The sequence below is a fragment of the Miscanthus floridulus genome, chromosome 7 (genome assembly GCF_019320115.1).
Source record: "Miscanthus floridulus cultivar M001 chromosome 7, ASM1932011v1, whole genome shotgun sequence".
Classification (NCBI taxonomy): domain Eukaryota; kingdom Viridiplantae; phylum Streptophyta; class Magnoliopsida; order Poales; family Poaceae; genus Miscanthus; species Miscanthus floridulus.
The window spans coordinates 101,826,641-101,844,993 of record NC_089586.1 but is presented as its reverse complement, the minus strand read 5'-3'; the positions used below and the strand labels follow the sequence as shown (position 1 = coordinate 101,844,993).

The 18,353-nt window shown below is 50.2% G+C and overlaps 2 protein-coding genes across 2 annotated transcripts; both read left to right on the top strand.

The window, feature by feature from the left end:
• Positions 1 to 3,435: 3,435 nt before the first annotated feature.
• LOC136464009 (14 kDa proline-rich protein DC2.15-like) lies at positions 3,436 to 4,200 on the top strand. Its single transcript, XM_066462973.1, has one exon. The coding sequence runs from the start codon at positions 3,513 to 3,515 to the stop codon at positions 3,873 to 3,875; it is 363 nt and encodes a 120-aa protein (XP_066319070.1). The 5' UTR covers positions 3,436 to 3,512; the 3' UTR covers positions 3,876 to 4,200.
• Positions 4,201 to 10,843: 6,643 nt separating this feature from the next.
• LOC136465968 (uncharacterized) lies at positions 10,844 to 11,146 on the top strand. The gene has a single exon (XM_066464497.1). The coding sequence runs from the start codon at positions 10,844 to 10,846 to the stop codon at positions 11,144 to 11,146; it is 303 nt and encodes a 100-aa protein (XP_066320594.1).
• Positions 11,147 to 18,353: the final 7,207 nt, after the last annotated feature.

Below are 18,353 nucleotides of genomic sequence, written 5' to 3'. Positions count from 1 at the left end.
GTCAACTATGTCGGATAGGATACGATTGGATATCGACATCATAAATATGCGATTTGAGTATTCGGATACGGATACGGTATCAGATGTTGGATATCCGGACTCGGATACGGACAGATCTCAACCCCTCTAAACGGATTCGGTTTCGAATACGGTCAGAAAATATCCGTACCGTTTTCATCCCTAGGCACGAGGCACTGTATTACTGTAGGAAGCCGGAGGCCGTCGATGGAAGAATCGGACGACCCAGGGAGTAGACCGGCACTGTGACAGCTGAGAAACTAAAGATTTGATTTGATTTTATTTGATGATGATGATGATTTCCTAGTGATGTCATATCTGTTGCTGGGACTATAACATTGTGTTTTACTGAATTGGAACTTTTACATAGCCATAACTTTGGATAATGATACTCCGACCAATGTTGAATATGAAGCTTCAATGCCTGCCCAGGTGTTTGGTTCCCCCAGCTAAAATTTAGTCACTGTCACATCGAATGTTTGGACACTGATTTAGAGTATTAAACGTAGACTAATTATAAAACTAATTGCACAGATTGAGACTAATTTACGAAACGAATCTATTAAGTCTAATTAGACTCATGTTTAGTCTTTCTAATTAGTATCTAAATACCCGATGTGACATCTACTAAACTTTAGTCCCTGAATCCAAACACCCCTGTTTTGCATGATAAGTGCAAGTTATCGTGGGACGGTGAGGTCCGGGATGGGGCCTAGGAGGGCGTTGGACATGAGGCTCAGCATGTGCAGCTCGGCAAGCAGTGCGAGGAGCGCAGCGATGAGGGAGCCCGTGAGGTTGAGGCCCTTCAGCACCAGCTTGGTCATGTGGCCGGCGCGGTCGCACTGTTGCACGCCGGGCTAGGAGGAGCAGAGAGCGGGCGTGGCATTAGGGCGCCACGGGTGGCGGCGACGGCATCGGTTTGGTGGACCCAGTGGAGGAGGAGGAAGCAGGATGACACATCTGTAATAACCATTGATTAAGTATAATAGATTGCTTTAGATTTACCATATTTTTCAAATTCATAAGATAAGGTTAGTTGTTTACCAAGTTTGATGAATGATTGTTTAATGTGTTACCCTAAATGTCACCATAGCGTTAGCACGGACAATATACTAGTAAATATAGGTGCTCTTTTCTACAAATTTGGTTAAACTTAAAATAGTTTGACTTAGGACAACTCTAGAACTGGATTTAATTTGGGATAGATGGAGAAATTTTGTGACATGTAAATGTTTATAATTGTGAAGATATGGCAAGCCAAAATGTGTGAAGAAAAAGAGACATGGACTTATGAATATATATAGTCTCATTGTGTTGGCATGCATTTATATTATGAAATATCATTGAACCAAGTGAAGAGACGAGCCAAGTCAAACATTGTGAAGCATAATCCTTGAAATATGACTTAGACATGATTAATGATTACTTGGAATTTCAAGTTGAATCAAAGGTAAACACAATTATCAAATAAATAATGAGACATTAGGTAATGTCTATGGATTGTTCTCACTCAAAGTGCTTGTTGAATCAAATCAAGAAAAGAAAAACATGGATATTTTGGCAAATATTCAAGCAAGAATAGTATTTTTGATGAAATGGATTTCAATTGTGTCTTTAATATTGATTCAAAAAAACTATGACTTGAGGATGGCTTAATAGAGTGAAGATAGCAAAGAAAGAACTTCAAGATACTAAGGCGAAGGGCAAGCAATGGCTTGAGCACCGAGCACTATGGTTAAAGTGAAGAAGAAAGTACTTCCATTGAATTGAGGAACCAATCAAGCTGCTAGGAGGCATATTTTAAGAAGAATCAAATAATTGTTGGATCATATGAAGAGGAGATTTGAAATCATGAAGTGAACTCATATGTCATATGTGTTGAAATGATTCAAGTCACTTGCTCAAAATGGAGACAGTTTGGTTTCAACTGTTGACAAGAAAAAATGAAAAGAAATGACATATGTGAAGACTTAAAACTCACACAGATCAAAATTTGATTTTTTTTTCATTTGATCTTGATTTGAAGTGTGTTGACAAGTCTCTAGTCCAACGCCGGCCAAGTGCCTTGGGAATCACTTCTTTCCTCCCTTCATATGTCCCCCAAGGCCTAGGCCTGCCACGTTGTAGGCTGGTCGCTTCTTTTCCGAGCTATAAGAAGGCCGGTCCATGTGGCTCAGATTAAAGTTGATAGGCCGGCCCATAGGAACAAATGATCAATGGCGGCCCAAAAATTTGTGTCTGAAATATTCAATTCATTCATTTTCATTTCCAAGCTAATAAACGAAACCATAGTACTTATGTAGATTTTGCTAGTGGCTTAGAAACTTCTCGTCCAATGGTGCTAGTTTAATCTGTAATACCTTTTTTGAAATAAAGGCAGGAGCTCTGCCACTCAATTAAGTAAGAGAAAGAGTTTAGAGTTTTATTCACAGATGGTGCCCACTGGCGCAATACACGACGGTACTAGGACCCAAGTAGGAGAGATCAAATCCTCATGCGAAAAGGATTCACCTAGCAAACGTCATCGCCTTATGTCTTTGCATTATATCCTCTTTTGTTAACGAGGCCACCTGCTGCGCCGTCATGTGGACGTTTTCGAAGATCCTCCTATTCCTCTCTTTCCACAGGTTCCACACAATGTAAATTAGTATTCCATTGAACCGCTTGCGTTCCTATTTGGGCACCTTGCTTGCCTCTTCCTCCCACCAATTAGCCATGCATGTAGGGTCCTGTCGTGGGAGATGCACCCTGAAATTCTCCCAGGAGAGAACCTGGTCCCAAACAGCTCTTGCAAAAGGACAGAGCAAAGATAGATGAACTCCTGTCTCCAGTGGCCCTGCGCCATGCTATTCCTCTGGCCTTGGTTCTTGCGCATCCTATGGATGATCGCAGCCACGCCACATTCATTTTTAATCATCATTTGCTTGACATCCAATGCCTTTGCACCACTTGCGCACGCTACGCACCGTCTGATACGCCAAGATCCCAAGCTAAAATAGCACCCAATGATCATATGAAAACAAGCGTGAGTGAGCCAGCCCATGCAGCGATCTTGGCCATTTGCGGAGCCAACCGAAGCCGTGCACAAAATATTCGAGACCGCACAGGGGAAAACACTAGTTATACGCATGTAGGCATAATAATCCAGATCGACTCTTCCTAACCGGGTTCACATGGATGCATCGGCCTGTTCGCTAGTTGGTTTCTGGGCTGATAAGCCTGGCTATTGCCGGTTTGTTGTGAGAGGAAAACACTGTTGGTTGGCTGATAAGCCTTGGCTGAAATCAACAAGCGAACGGGCTCATGATGGCCAGCCGGGTTCACATGAACGCTATTGTGCCTAGTGCACCGATTTCTTAAATCCCAAGGCTCGACTATAAATACCCCTGGTATTTGCACCGTGACCAAAGCATCGCAAACAAGCTAAGAGCTCTCTAACTACATTGATTAGAGTGATCTGCGCGAGAAGGAGCAGGCTAGCTTGTGATCGAGCAATGGCGTCCAAGGCGTTCGCGCTGTTCCTGGCCGTGAACCTGGTGGTGCTGGGCGTAGCCAGCGCCTGGACGTGCCCCCCGCCGCCGGCGCCCACGCCGTCGTCGTCCGGCACGTGCCCCCGCGACGCGCTGAAGCTGGGCGTGTGCGCCAACGTGCTGGGCCTCATCAAGGCTAAGGTGGGAGTGCCGCCCAAGGAGCCATGCTGCCCGCTGCTGGAGGGGCTCGTCGACCTGGAGGCCGCCATCTGCCTCTGCACCGCCATCAAGGGCAACATCCTCGGCATCAACCTCAACCTGCCAATCGATCTCAGCCTCATCCTCAACTACTGCGGCAAGACCGTGCCCACCGGCTTCAAGTGCTGAGCGCCTCGATCACCAACGCCTCGACGTGCGTTGCCTCCTTGCACGCATGCATGGGCGCGCACGTACGTGACACGTCTTCTCCTTTCGGTTCGGTTTGAATGATGCATGGTTTGATTGCTTTTCCACGTACGAGGTACGACTAGTCTGCATGCATATGCATGCATGCACATATGGCCGTGCTGTCGATTTGTAATTTTCCAGCCTCTTTCGTCCCTGTGCATTTGTTGTAACGTCCCTGTGCATTTGTTGTAAAGAGCCGGCGATCACTTGTATGCCGGTGCTAAGTTCCAATCAAGTTTGGTTTGCGGTTTATTTCAGTGTTTTGCATGCATGTTCTGGTTATATTCTTGCCGTACTTGAGGGTATGAATATGTATTGTTTGACTTCTCGGAAGGTGAGAATGATATTCTTTGTCGGATGGATGGAGTACACATGTGTCAATATATACTCCCTCCGTCCTCAAATAAATCAATTCCTAGAATCCGTGCAAGTCAAACCATCTTAAGTTTGACTAACTATATATAAAAGAGTAGCAACATCTATGACATAAAAAATGAGCACATTATAAAAATATAATATATGATATATCTAACTATACTAATTCGAAGTCATAAATCTTGACGGGTCTTTCTAGAAATTCGGTCTAAGTTTAAAAAGTTTAACTTAAGACAACTCTAGAAATCTATTTATTCAGGGATAGAGAGATACATTATTATTAATTAGTTATTAGTCTCAGTTGGGAACAAATTAATATATGTATACTAGGTGCAGAAGCGAGCACAAAGTTACAGAGGTTTGGATCCACGTTTACAACTGTTTCGGCTTGAGCTTAAAGATAAATAAATAAAAAGTTGCAAATACCACAAAGCAGCCAAACGTCAAACTTATCTACCCTGTGCCACGGCTACCAAAGCACTTCTCCGGATTCTAGAAATTAAAGTTGTGTTTGGTTAAGCACATAAGCTAGAAAGTGTTTCTGTTACTAAAAACCAAAACACCAACTAAATTGATGGAACTTGAAGCTACATGTTCAGAAGCTACTGCTTCCACGTAATATAATTTTCACAACGCCTAGAACCCTGCCTTTTTTGCTTTCTGTTGTTCCAAATGGGTGGAAATAGAGAGAAATTTCACAATAGTTTCAAGGGAGACGAGAGAGAGGGTGGGTTTTTGAGATGGATCTAGAAACATATGCTAGGAGGGGATCATCCTCCTTATTTCCGTTTAAACATTAATGGCTAAAAACTTGTAGGAGGGCCTGCGTAATGTCGGCAACAATAGGAGGGGCTCGACCCTAGTTGACCTTGTGCTAGATCCACCCCTGGTGGGTTTTATAGTTGCTTTAACCAAATAACTTACAGTTTTTCCACATCACAAAGCTCAAATCAGCTTTTTCATAGTTAACGGCTCACAGCAAATCGAACCAAATAAATCCTAAGTTAAGTGGTGTGCGAGCCAAGAGCCACTCAACCGCCTCCTCTCTAACTCATCCATGCATGAGCCGCTAAGGCGTCACTCTCCCTTCCACACACACACCCCATTTCGCTGCCTCTCTCCCTCATCCATGCTTGCACTACTTTGCCACCTCTATCCTTTCTCCACATGTGTCATTCCTCCACCATCTCCCTCTCCAACACCCAAGATCCACACAGCTTGCAATGTATTCTCCCTAATATAATATCTCCTCCACGTACCACCTTCTCCCTCCTCCACCGGAGACACTATCTACCCCAAATATGACACGACATCAAAGAAAAAGGGAAGCATATAGTGGATCCAGTTACTGCCCGACTCCTCGGCGTTTAGGATGAATCTCATGCAATGATGAGTTGCCTAGCATACTTTCTACGCATGTGCAACAAGAGTTGACACGTGGGCTACACTCACATATATTAGTGCCCATATAAAAGAAAAAAGTAAGGCCCGCCAATCATGCAACTTTTTATCTAAGGAGAGCTTCTCTAGTTCTCCAACGAGCTGCTTCCATGGGCAATCAACAAAAGGCCTATGTACTTTTGTTTATATACCTATTTTTAGTTGAATACTCGCATCAATATGTGATCATACTGTCATTATTTTTGTGTCCGAGTAGATTCTTGGAGCTAACCTTTGACTATGTAGACAAACCTTACCAATGTTCATTAATTGATCTAGGACTGGGCAATCGGTTTAAAACGCACTTCGGCTTGGTTTATCCGGTTTCTAAAAAGTTCGATTCCCAACAATCAGTAACCGATCGGCTTACTATAAAATTGAAAACTGACGAGTTAGGTTTAGAGTGTGAATGGAGTGGGGGTTTGGGGAAGTGGGGGTGGGGCAGTCGGGCAGGGACAGGGCTTATACGGCTTATGCCACTGCTTGTGTTGGGCTTGGAGGTGAGGTTGGGTTGGGAGGCAGGAGTGGTGAGTTCGATTTCAATGCTTGTTTGTCTCGGTTTCACCCCAAAACTGAAGTCATATCTAAACACTGAAGTTGATAGATGCAGAAACCAAAACCGAATCAAACAACCGAAAAAATGACTTTTTGGCTCAGCCGGTTTGGTTCGGTTTTCGGGTAAAATCGGTCTAGCCCGAGACTGATCCATGCATGAAATGAATTAATGATTTAGGATGTAATAGAGGGCATAAGCCGATGAACAGAAACAAAATTAAGCAAGTATATTACGAGATGCTTGCGAGTTGCGATAATGCTTAAAATGGTAAATAATCCATTGGTGGTCAAGGACTCAAGGGTTTGGGTCCATGGCTATTCAACATGAACTCTCTCTCTCCCTCTCACTCACTCACTCACTCAGGGACAAATAGTTGAAGCACACTCTGTGGGGGCAATCGGCAAACGACAAAAAACTAGGGGTGATAAACTCATTCAGCCTCATGGTCAAACAACCGTGAGGACACTGCATATGTCGGGTTCATAAATCTGGGGTCCCTCATGGACCTGCTTTACAGTAAAAGCTTGGCCCAGCTGATGACATTGCGAATGATGCGTAACTCCTAGGCCGACCCAAATACCTAACGATAGGCTAGAAGGGCAATCCAATCTCCGACCGAAAGGTCTGGCCAAGAGGAACAACACCCGCTTCCGACTCCGGCCCGCCTCTCCGACCGGAAGGCCTGGCCAAGAAGGAACATCACTTGCTTCTGACTCTGGCCTGTCTCTCCGACTGGAAGGCCTGGCCAAGGAGGAACATCACTCGCTTTCGACTTCGACCCGCCTCTCTGACCAGAAGGCCTGTCCAAACATCGCTTCCAACTCCGACCCGCCTCTCCGACCAGGGATGCACCGAACCTCTGCTTATAGCTCTTCTCCAACTGGCACAGTCAGAGCCGACTAGGACCAACCGAACGGGGATGCCCGCTCGGTGAGGACCCAGGAAACAGACGGAGCAAGTAAGGCAGGGCGCTCAAGTCAACCGCAATACCAAGGACCGTACCTGTACACCTACAGTACCGATAGGACATGTCAGAAGGGTGCCCTGCAACCTTCCGGGCATGTCAGAACCCAAGCAGTGTTGTGGGCACCGATGCTTTGCCCTACAGTGTTATGGGCGCCATCAATCCCCATACCAGGCAAACACGGTAAGACCCCACATGCCTCTGGGCATCAATAGTGTTATGGGCACCATCATTTGCCATGCGGTAAAAACCTCCACATGCGTCTGACATAAACAGTATTATGGGCGCCTACCATCATCTCGTACCCGATAATGTGGGCAACAATACTTAGTAGCATACGTATTCTCTCTCTCTCGCTTGTAAGGCCGTCCCCTTCATCTATAAAAGGGGATGCGCTCTCTCCCAACAAAAGGACAATCAATCACACAGATACACAGAGCACACGCTCGAATACTTAGCGCATGTAGGAGCTCCCATCACTCTTGGCCCTTCAGTCTAGAGTACGACCGGGCCTCTTGCACCCCCATCTTTCTCCCTCTCATTTGTAAGCCCCACAGCAAACTTCGAGCACCTGAGCTCAGGAATAAAGTCACCAACCGACTCAAATTGGATGTAGGGCACGTTGCCTGAACCAGTATAAACCCTATGCCATTGAGTGCTAGGCCACATCCGACCACAATGTACGGCAAAACTACAGATATTTACGTGTTGGTCACTTTCTGCACCGACAGTTGGCGCCATCCATGGGGACGCCGTTGTATGTTCATGCTTTTGGTCATCAAATGACCCACCTTTCTGCCATCTTCGCCATGGCGGGCTCAAGCGATACGACTCGCTTCGGCTCACTAGAGTTTCCTACACTCCCACCTGTTGGGATGTGGGTTCCACCCATCTTTGAGCCATCCTAGGCCTTCCTCATCAAAAGCCTGGACTTCATCGCTGATCGGCTCGACGTACTACACCTCTGCGAGGAGACACTCGTTTTGGAGCCCGTCGGAGGAGGCACGTCCTTTGTCAGCTTCGAGACTCCCGGCGACTTCAACAATGAGGCGCCTGCGCTTCGCTATGAGCCCGCGCAGGGCTCAAACCCAATTGTGAGTAACGTACGCTTCGTTATTTACTCGCTATTTACTGTTTTTCAATGATTCTCTGGAGGGATCCCATTGTCCCTAGCGCGACCACCATGTGACCGGTTCCCCTACGGCCTCGCGTCCCCCATGGACGCGTATGTCCGGGGGCTCCAAAGGATGCTGGTGCCATCCCTCTCACATCCAAATTCATGGGAATGGCAAGCTATGCTCCTACCTCTTTTCACAACCTCATGGATGATGATGTTGAGAGTGATGGCTCCAGCATCGGCGACGTCGTGGCACCAAGCCACCCTTTGTCCCACGAGTGCGCTATGGTGGATGCTCCAGGACAGCCGCCAATGGTGGTGGAGTCTCTATAGACCCACACCCCTCTAGACCCTCATGCAGATGCCCTCACGTGTGCCCAGGTGCATGGTGAGGAGCTATGATAAAGGCGGCAGAACCAGCCACCACCTACGCTAGCACGCTTGGCACGACACAATGCGCCCCGTGCATGTAACCCAGCGAGCGGCGCCTCGGGTCACGCCTGCTAGGTCCAGCGCAACATCATGGATGAGGGGAACGATCCCCCATAGTTTGCTCGGGCTGGCCAGAACATTGTAGCCGCAGCGATGCTTCTGCGTGACCTTTTCGAGCTAGACAACCCCCAGGAACAGGCGATCAACCAGAACCTCCGGGCACTGGTGGAGACCGCCACCGTTCAATAGGCAGAAAGCTCTACATTGCGCCACCGACTCACGACATCTCTCCCCACCAGGGGAGCGGGGATGGACTAGACGCATCGCTCCATCTGCTCGCCTCTACAGCCATCGGGCGTGGAACATGAGGGCGCAGCTACACCATAGCCTGACCCAGCATCCACTCCACATTGACCGCCTATGCACGAACACCTCGGGCCAAACCAAGACACTTGCAGCATCATCAGCAATAGGCATCGGGCCCGGCATGATGATGATGTCCATCGGGTGACGGTGAGAGTAGATGACACGGGCTCCAGCCGGACCATCGAGGGGACTGGTGAAACGCACCTCAGGTGTGGTCATCGACCCAACGACTAGAGTCTTAGCCTAGATGGCCTGAGACCACGGGCCTTTGGTCGGCACATCCAAAGAGCACCGCTCCCACAGCGCTTCCGACCGCCGACCAACATCACCAAATATACCGGGGAGACAAATCCCGGTATATGGCTCAAAGACTTCTGGCTCACCTACTGAGCTAGGGGAGTGGATGATGATCACTTCATCATTCAATACCTCACCATCTGTGTTGGGGAACATGTTCGAGTGTGGCTCAAATTCCTCCCACACGACAGCATCCGCGACTGGGTGGACCTCAAGAGGGTCTTCGTCGGGAACTTCTAGGGGACGTATGTCTGCCCTGGGAACTCCTAGGACCTCAAGAGCTACCAGCAGGAGCCCAATGAGTCCATGCGGGATTACATCCATAGGTTCTCAAAGCGGTGTAACTCCCTTCTTGATGTCCTCAACGTGGACGTCATCAACGCATTCCTCTTTGGGACAACCTGTGAATCCATGATCCACAAGTTTGGTTGCCTGAAGCTCCATACCACTCGTGATCTACTCGACGTCACCCCAAACCATGCCTCTGGCGAGGAGGTGGTCGAAGCGGTCTTCAACGGAGGCTAGGACAAAGGCAAGGCCAAGTGCGAGGACCAAGATGAGGGCCCCTCCACACAAAGGGGCAAAAAGAACAAGAAGGATCGACGCTGATCGGCCAACTCCGCGTTGGTCGTCGTAGCTGATCGTGCGAGCAAGCAGCCCCAGCAGGGCCTACCTGACTACTTCAACAAGTTCATGGATAGCCCCTGTACCAACCACGCTTACCCCGTCAAGCACCTCTACAAGGAGTGTGAGCTCCTCAAGCGTTTCCTATGATAGGCCGGTGGGCCAAAAGAAGGAAAAGGCGTGGAGGCAACAACTAAGAATGGAGGCACAATGGGCAAGGATGGGGACGGCTTCCTCGACCCTAAGGAAAGCATCATGATCTTCGGGGGAACCGATGTCATCTACTCCAAGCGCCAGCACAAAGTGCACTACCGAGAGGCGTGCGTCGCTGAAATGGTGTCCCCTCCTTGCTTCGCTGGTCAGAATCTCTGATCACTTTTGATCAGAGGGACCATCCATCCCACGTCGCTAGACTAGGATGCTACCCACTCATCGTTGACCCCATTGTTCGCAAGAAGCACCTGACCAAGGTGCTAATGGATGGAGGCAGTGGCCTCAACATCCTCTACATCGATAGCCTTGACACCATGCATATCCTCTGGTCAAAGCTTTGCCCGACGAGCTCTCCCTTCCATGGTGTGATCTTAGGAGCACAGGCATACCAGCTCGGGCAGATCGACCTGCCCATCACGTTCGGTGACTGAGCCAACTTCCGCTCGGAGGTGCTCACCTTTGAGGTGGTAGACTTCTCGGGGTCTTACCATGCCATCTTGGGGTGGCCATGCTACGCCAGGTTCATGGCAGTCCCCAACTACACCTACCTGAAGCTGGAGATGCTAGGACCGAATGGCGTCATCATTGTGGGTAGCACATTCTCACATGCCTTCCTGTGCGACCATGAGCATTTCGAGCTCTCCACTGCTGTCATCAACTCATTTGAGCTCCCGCTTGAGGAGTCATCGACCCCCGCAGTCATGGACTGCAACAAACCAATCCCCTCGATGGCCTTCTGCCCACTCAAGGAAGCTAAGACGGTGGGGATCGACCCCACTGATCCAACCAAGATGGTGCAGATCGGGACCCAGCTCTCGACCAAATAGGAATACGAGCTCATCGACTTCCTGCACGCCAATTGCAATGTCTTCACATGAAAACCATCTGACATGCCGAGCATACCGTGGGACATCACCGAGCATGCACTACGCCTCATCCCAGGCTCGAAGCCCACCAAGCAACGCCTATGTTGCTTTGATGATGAGAGGCGTAGGGTCATAGGCGAGGAGGTCGCCAAACTCCTAGCAGCCATATTAATCAGAGATGTATTCCACTTCGACTGGCTTGCCAATCCTGTTCTTGTTTAAAAGAAGACCGGGAAATGGAGAATGTGCGTTGATTATACTGGCCTCAACAAAGCATGTCCAAAGGATCACTTTCCTTTGCCGTGCATAGACCAGATAGTTGATTCCACCTCGGGATGTGAGATCCTCTCCTTTCTGGATGCCTACTCAGGCTATCACCAGATCACGATGAAAGAGACTGATTAGCTTAGTACCTCATTCATCACCCTGTATGGTTTATACTGTTACGTAACCATGCCATTCGGTCTAAAGAACGCTGGCACCACCTACCAAAGGTGCATGCAGCAATGCTTCGCCGATCAAATCGACCCGCTCGATCAGCCTGATCAAGCCGAGCGGCCGAAAACAACAATCACCATCTATGTTGATGACATAGTGGTCAAAATGGCTCAAGCTTGCGACCTGATCGAGAACTTGGCCAAGACATTCGCAAACCTTCGAAGGTTCAACATCAAATTGAATCCCAAAAAATGTGTTTTTAGGGTTCCAAAGGGGAAGCTGCTTGGATACATCATGTCCGAACATGGTATCAAGGCCAACCCCCAAAAAATCACAGCCATCTCCAACATGGGCCCTATACGCAACGTCAAGGGCGTACAAAGGCTCACCGCCTATCTGGCTTCCCTGAGCCGGTTCATCTCCTAGCTCTATGAGCGAGGGATGCCTCTCTACAAGCTACTCAAAAGGACAGACATGTTTGTCTGGACTGAGGAAGCACGGTAGGCTTTGGAGAGCCTGAAAGCGTCACTAACATCGGCCCCAATCCTCATCGCTCCCGAACAGGGAGAACCCCTCCTGCTCTACATCGTGGCAAGCAACCACGTGGTAAGCACCGCCCTAGTTGTCGAAAGGGAGGAGCCGAGACACCACCTTAAGGTCCAACGATCCGTATACTTCATTGGAGAGGTACTCATCGACCCCAAGGTCTGGTACCCCCAGGTGCAAAAACTCCTATACAACGTGCTGATGGTGACCCGGAAGCTCATGCACTACTTCACCGACCTCGAAGTCACGGTCATCACTTCATACCCGCTCGGAGACATCATTCACAACCACAATGTCGTGGGATGGATCTCCAAGTGGTCACTCAAACTCATGGGCCATGACATCAGGTATATCCCTCGTACCGCTATTAAGCCTCAGGCTCTCGCGGATTTTGTCGCCAAATGGATGGAGGTCCAGCTACCGACCCCGAACGTCACCCATGAGTACTGGATGATGTACTTCAATGGGTCCGTAATGGCGCCTGGCTCGGGGGTTGGGGGGTTCTGATCTCCTGGGATGGGAGTAGGCTCCGCTACGCCATCCACCTCCATTTTTTAGCCCCAAACAACACCACAGAATACGAGGCCCTCATTAATGGACTGCGCATCGCCATCGAGCTTGGTGCTACAAGACTCTACATTCATGACAACTTAGAGCTGGTCGTCGACCAGGTCATGAAGGAGTCCCCCTACAAAAGCCCCTCATGGCAGCAAACTACCAAGAGGTGCGAAAGGTCGAGGACAAATTCTAGGGGATCGAGCTGCATCACATCCCCCGAAAGGACAGCAATGCCACCAATTTTCTTGGAAAATTGACCGCCAGGCGGGATCCGTCTTCAAGCGGGGTCTTCATCAATGATCTCCATGAGCCGTCCGCCCGCATCCTGGAAGGTCCAATCTAGACACACCCTGACGCCAACCCATCACTCGGGGGCTCCGACCCTGATGCTAAACCAGCGCTCGAGGGCTCCGACCCTAGTGCCTCCATGATGACGTCACCCGCCAACGCCGCCATGTTGGCACTCGATCAAACCGACTAGCGAGCGCCGCTACTTGCCTACCTCCTCGAGGAGGTTCTCCCACCCAAAAGGACTGAAGCTCGATGGATTGCTCGATGCGCCAAGACGTTCATTGCCATCGTTGATGAACTCCACAAGCGAAGTCCATCGAGGGTACTCATGAAGTGCAACCCAACCAACCAAGGGAAATAGCTCCTCCTTGAGGTCCTTGCTAGAATCTGCAGACATCATGTGGCCTCGATGTCGCTGGTCAGAAAAGCCTTTCGCTAAGGTTTTTACTAGCTCATCGCACTATGAGATGCAAAGGAGGTCATCCACAGGTGCGAGGGATGCTAGTTCTACGCTCGACAAACTCACTTACCAGCACATGAGCTCCAAACCATCCCCATCACCCGGCCATTCGCGGTCTGGGGCCTTGACATGGTAGGACCCCTCAAAAAGGGCCCTGGTGGCTTCACTCACCTAGTCATAGCAGTGGACAAATTTACCAAGTGGATAGAGGCGAAGCCCATCACCAACATCCGCTCGGAAGAGGCGGTCAAATTCTTCCTTGACATCATCTATCGATTCAACATTCCTAACTGTATCATCACTGACCACGGAACTAACTTCACCGAGAAAAAGTTCCTAGACTTCAATGATGGATACGGCATCAGGATCGACTGGGTCTCGGTCGGGCATCCACATACTAACGGTTAGGTCGAGCATGCCAATGGTATGGTCCTCCAAGGACTTAAGCCATGCATCTTCGACCGACTCAATAAGTATGCTGGGCGATGGGTTGCAGAGGTCCTAGCGATCCTCTGGAGCCTGAGAACAACCCCAAGCCGATCCACAGTGTTCACACCCTTCTTCCTAGCCTACGGAACTGAAGCAGTGCTGCCCTCCGACATCGACCATGGTGCCCCAAGAGTGAAGGCCTCTGACCATGACCGAGCCACGGAGGCTCAACAAGATGCAGCCAACCTACTCAAGGAGGCCTATGAGATGACCATCATCTACTCCGCTCGTTACCAGCAGACTCTCCATAGGTACCACAAGAGGAAAATCAGAGGAAGGATCCTCGAGGTCAGAGACCTCATGCTTTGAAGGACCCAATCGACTAAGGAGAAGCACAAACTCTCTCCGCCATGGGAAGGACCCTATATGGTGACCGAAGTGATCCAACCAGGCACCTATCAACTGAAGGACGACCATGGTGATGTTCTCACCAACACATGGAACACCGAATGGTTATGTCGTTTCTTTCCCTAAAATTTGGTCTTTCTGTTTTTTTACATTCAATGTTTGCTCCTACAAAGCACCCTGGCCCAAACACTTTTGGCCCAGGTCACTCGGGGGCTCCATGAGGGTGCGATACCACCTCTTTTTTACTATCATATGGTAAATACATTTTTTACCCAAATGAAAGGGTAGTCCGTTCCTTTAATTATCTTACATAACTTTGCTTCAACATTCTGACCGATCGTGCCCCACCTCTACCTATGGTTATGAGCAGCTGAGCCTCACGGGCCACACCTGGGCTCTTAAGGTTGTAGCCTATGGAACGAACGGGCAGGTGCAAAAAAGTAAGAATAAAAAAAGCTATGCTAACGTAAAAATAAGGAACAGACGAGACAAGCTTCCCCAAACAAAGTAATTCATCACAAAACAAAAATTGATGTATTCATCAATACAACTGTTCACACGGGGTTCCCCCATGAACTTAAACTATTACATCTGCTAGCTACTTCTACTGTGGCCGCTCGGCGGCATTGGCTAACAACATGACCAGCGAAGATAAAGGTTGTTCGCCCTCCGATGGGGCAACGCTCCATCCGCAGGTTGGGTGATGTCTTCTTGATGCATGCCTTTAGCCATGCTCGCACGGCGAGCCTCCATCACCCACAACTCAGAGACTTGCAAGGGCCCCACCTAGTTCTACTCCCTCAACTTCGGTGAGCGCAATGGGTACCTCAAGGGCGTCGCAACCATAGATGCTCAGCAAAAGAGCATGGAGCTCTAGACTTTCCCATACAAATGGAGCAGCTCCTGGACAGGGACGCTGCCTACCGAAGTATGGCCACCACAGCTGTAGGATGTCTCTAACATCTCATCAAACTTTATGAACTGGCCGACCTGAGCAACTATAGGGGCAAAACCCCCCATCGGCGTGGTCCTAGGTGGCTTCCCCTCCGACAAATCTCGCCTGGTGAAGATCTGCCAGAAAAAATCCACGAGCGGCTCCATCCCGATGAAGGCCTTGCAGACGGTGGCGAAGCCAGTGATGTGCAGCACCCCAGTTGGATTGAGGTGCTATAGCTCTAGGCCCCACTCATTAAGGAGCCCACGCAGGATCTAGTGCGCCACTTCCTTCGGTGGAAGCAGCCCCTTCTCGGCGAAGGCGGCCAACACCACTTCAGATGGCCTCCAACTCAACATTGCGCTCTGGATTCACAAATAGATCTATGAGTTCTCCCCCTCACTTACCCTCCCTCTCACTTAGGAACCACCATGGCACACAAGCACTCTTGGCGAGAAGGAAGAAGGAGGAAAGGCAGCAGTTGGAGAAAGGCGAAGGATTACGGCAAAAAGCCCTCTCCCCTTCCCTATTTAAAGTGGAGGCATGGCAGTTGGGGAAATGCAAAGGATTAGGGCAAAAACCCCTCTCCCTTCCCCCATTCAATGCGGATGGGATACGACGGGACATGCCCTGATCGATGGGACGCTCCCTACCCAACGAGATGGTGCCTGGTCAGATGGGACATGGCCTAGGCATGGCCCACCACTATCACACGTCGGCCGTGGGAAACAAGGCTCAACCGCACACAGGCGGCCCTCTGCCTTCCTAGGCAAAACTTGGAAGGGCCCAACGATGGGATCTCCACCCAGGAGAGACCAACAGGCTTCTTGAGTCAATCAGACAGCTCAGGCAAACACCGAGAGACAGGTAGGGAGCATAGGGATGCCCTATGTGGGCCATGCCGACTCTGTCATGAACGATGAGCATGGATCCTGGTTGGACATATCCGATAGGAGCTCCTCAAATCCCGTCACTCGAGTCATCAAGGTAACGTTACCAAACCCCCACTATTTCTTTATATGATCATTCATTCATCTGCTATCATTCATACACACATTCACACATTCATCCCATACATCCAAAGCATCGCATATGTAGTTAAATGCATCATAACGCTCTGTGTCGCATCACAAAGCAGCAGTTGCCTCATTCAACATGAGCATCGACTGATCGAGGTTTGAAGGCCAGCCCACAAAGGGCTCGAGGCTGCCTCGCATCAAACAGAGCTAGGGAAGAAAACATAGATGAGCCCCAGTGGACCTTGCCCAGTCTACTCCAAAGCGGACAGGGTCATCTCAACCTTCTCGTTCAATCCTAATATCGAGCCATGCCCATAGAATCTCCATCGAGGGGAGGCCAGTGGGCCACCCAGGTCGGTCTCCGAAACGACCTAGGCATCTATTGGGACATGGGCTAAGGAGCAATGGAATGCCACAAGAGGGCTATGCTGACCCCATCACGAACGACGGACCTAGATTTCACTCGAACATGCCCATTTGCGAGCTCACCGAGCATGTCACTCGAGCCATCGAGGCAAGCGATGTTAGCTCAGCCCCTCCGATTACAAAAACCGTGGATGGGGTAATGCATGAAAACTCAAACCAACCCCTACTGAGCCCAATGGGGATTAGGGGCTTAGGACGCCCAAACAGCTCGGCTGCGTCCAGTCCCTAGATCCGCAACTTCGACTCACCTAATCCCTCATTGTGCCCAGCACCTGGATCCATGACTCTGACTCACCTGATCCCTCATTACGCCCAGCGCCTAGATTCATGACTCTGACTCACCCGATCCCTCATTGCGCCCAGTGCCTAGATCCATGACTCCGACTCACCTAATCCCTCATTGCACCCAGCGCCTAGATCGGTGACTCTGACTCGCCCGATCCCTCGGTGTGCCTAGCGCCTAGATCCATGACTCCAACTCACCTGATCCCTCATTGCACCCAGTGCCTGGATCCATGACTCCGACTCGCCTGATCCCTCATTGCGCCCAGCACCTAGATCCACGACTCTAACTCGCCTAATCCCTCGTTGCGCCCAGCACCTGGATCCATGACTCTGACTCGCCTAATCCCTTGTTGCGCCCAGCACCTGGATCCATGACTCTGACGCCCAAACACCTCGGCTACGCCCAGCGCTTGGATCTATGACTCTGACTCACCTGATCCCTCATTGCACCCAGCGCATGGATCCGCAACTCTGACTCACCTGATCCCTCGTTGTGCCTAGTGCCTAGATCCATGACTCCGACTCGCCCGATCCCTCGTTGTGCCTAGCACCTAGATCCACGAGTCCGACTCACTCGATCCCTCGTTGCGCCTAGCGCCTGGATCCATAACTTGAACTCACATGATCCCTCGCTGCGCCCGACGCCTGGGTCCGCGAGTCTATCTCACCCGATCCCTTGGCTACGCCCAACGCATGGGTCCATGAGTCCATCTTGCCCGATCCCTTAGCTACGCCTGACGCCTAGGTCCATGACTCCATCTCGCCCAATCCTTCGGCTGTCCCTTAGCTATGCCTGACGCCTGGGTCCATGAGTCCGTCTCGCCCAATCCCTCGGCTGCGCCCAATGCCTAGGTCCATGAGTCCATCTAGCCCTCAGCTATCCCTTGGCTACGCCCGACGCCTAGGTCCATGAGTTCATCTCGCCCGATCCCTCGGCTACCCCTTGGCGCGCCTGATGCCCTGGTTAACGACTCCGTCCCGCCTAGTCCCTTGGCTGCAACCAAATGCCTAGGTCCGTGCTCCTAGAAATGATGGGTTAGAAACTAGAAGGAGGAGGCTACGCCCACCAAGGTGCACACACACATGCCCACTGACAAAACCCCCTAGGCGATTCTACCCAAATCACCCGGGGGCACGGGGGCTACACTCGCGGGTGAGCGCACCCGCTGTTGAAATGAAAAACTCCCCCACTAGCAACACAAAAAAAACCCCAGACGATTCTACCCGAATCATCCGAGGGCTCGGGGCTACACCCGTGGGTGCATTTGCGTGCACCCGCTGTCAAGACAAAAATCCCCTAGACGATTATACCCGAATAGCCTAGGGGCTCGGGGGCTCCTATCGGGTTCATAAACCCAGGGTCCCTCATGGACC

Coding starts and splice junctions, on each gene's coding strand:
- LOC136464009 (XM_066462973.1), top strand. CDS start 3,513: ATGGCGTCCAAGGCGTTCGCGCTGTTCCTGGCCGTGAACCTGGTGGTG.
- LOC136465968 (XM_066464497.1), top strand. CDS start 10,844: ATGGCAGTCCCCAACTACACCTACCTGAAGCTGGAGATGCTAGGACCG.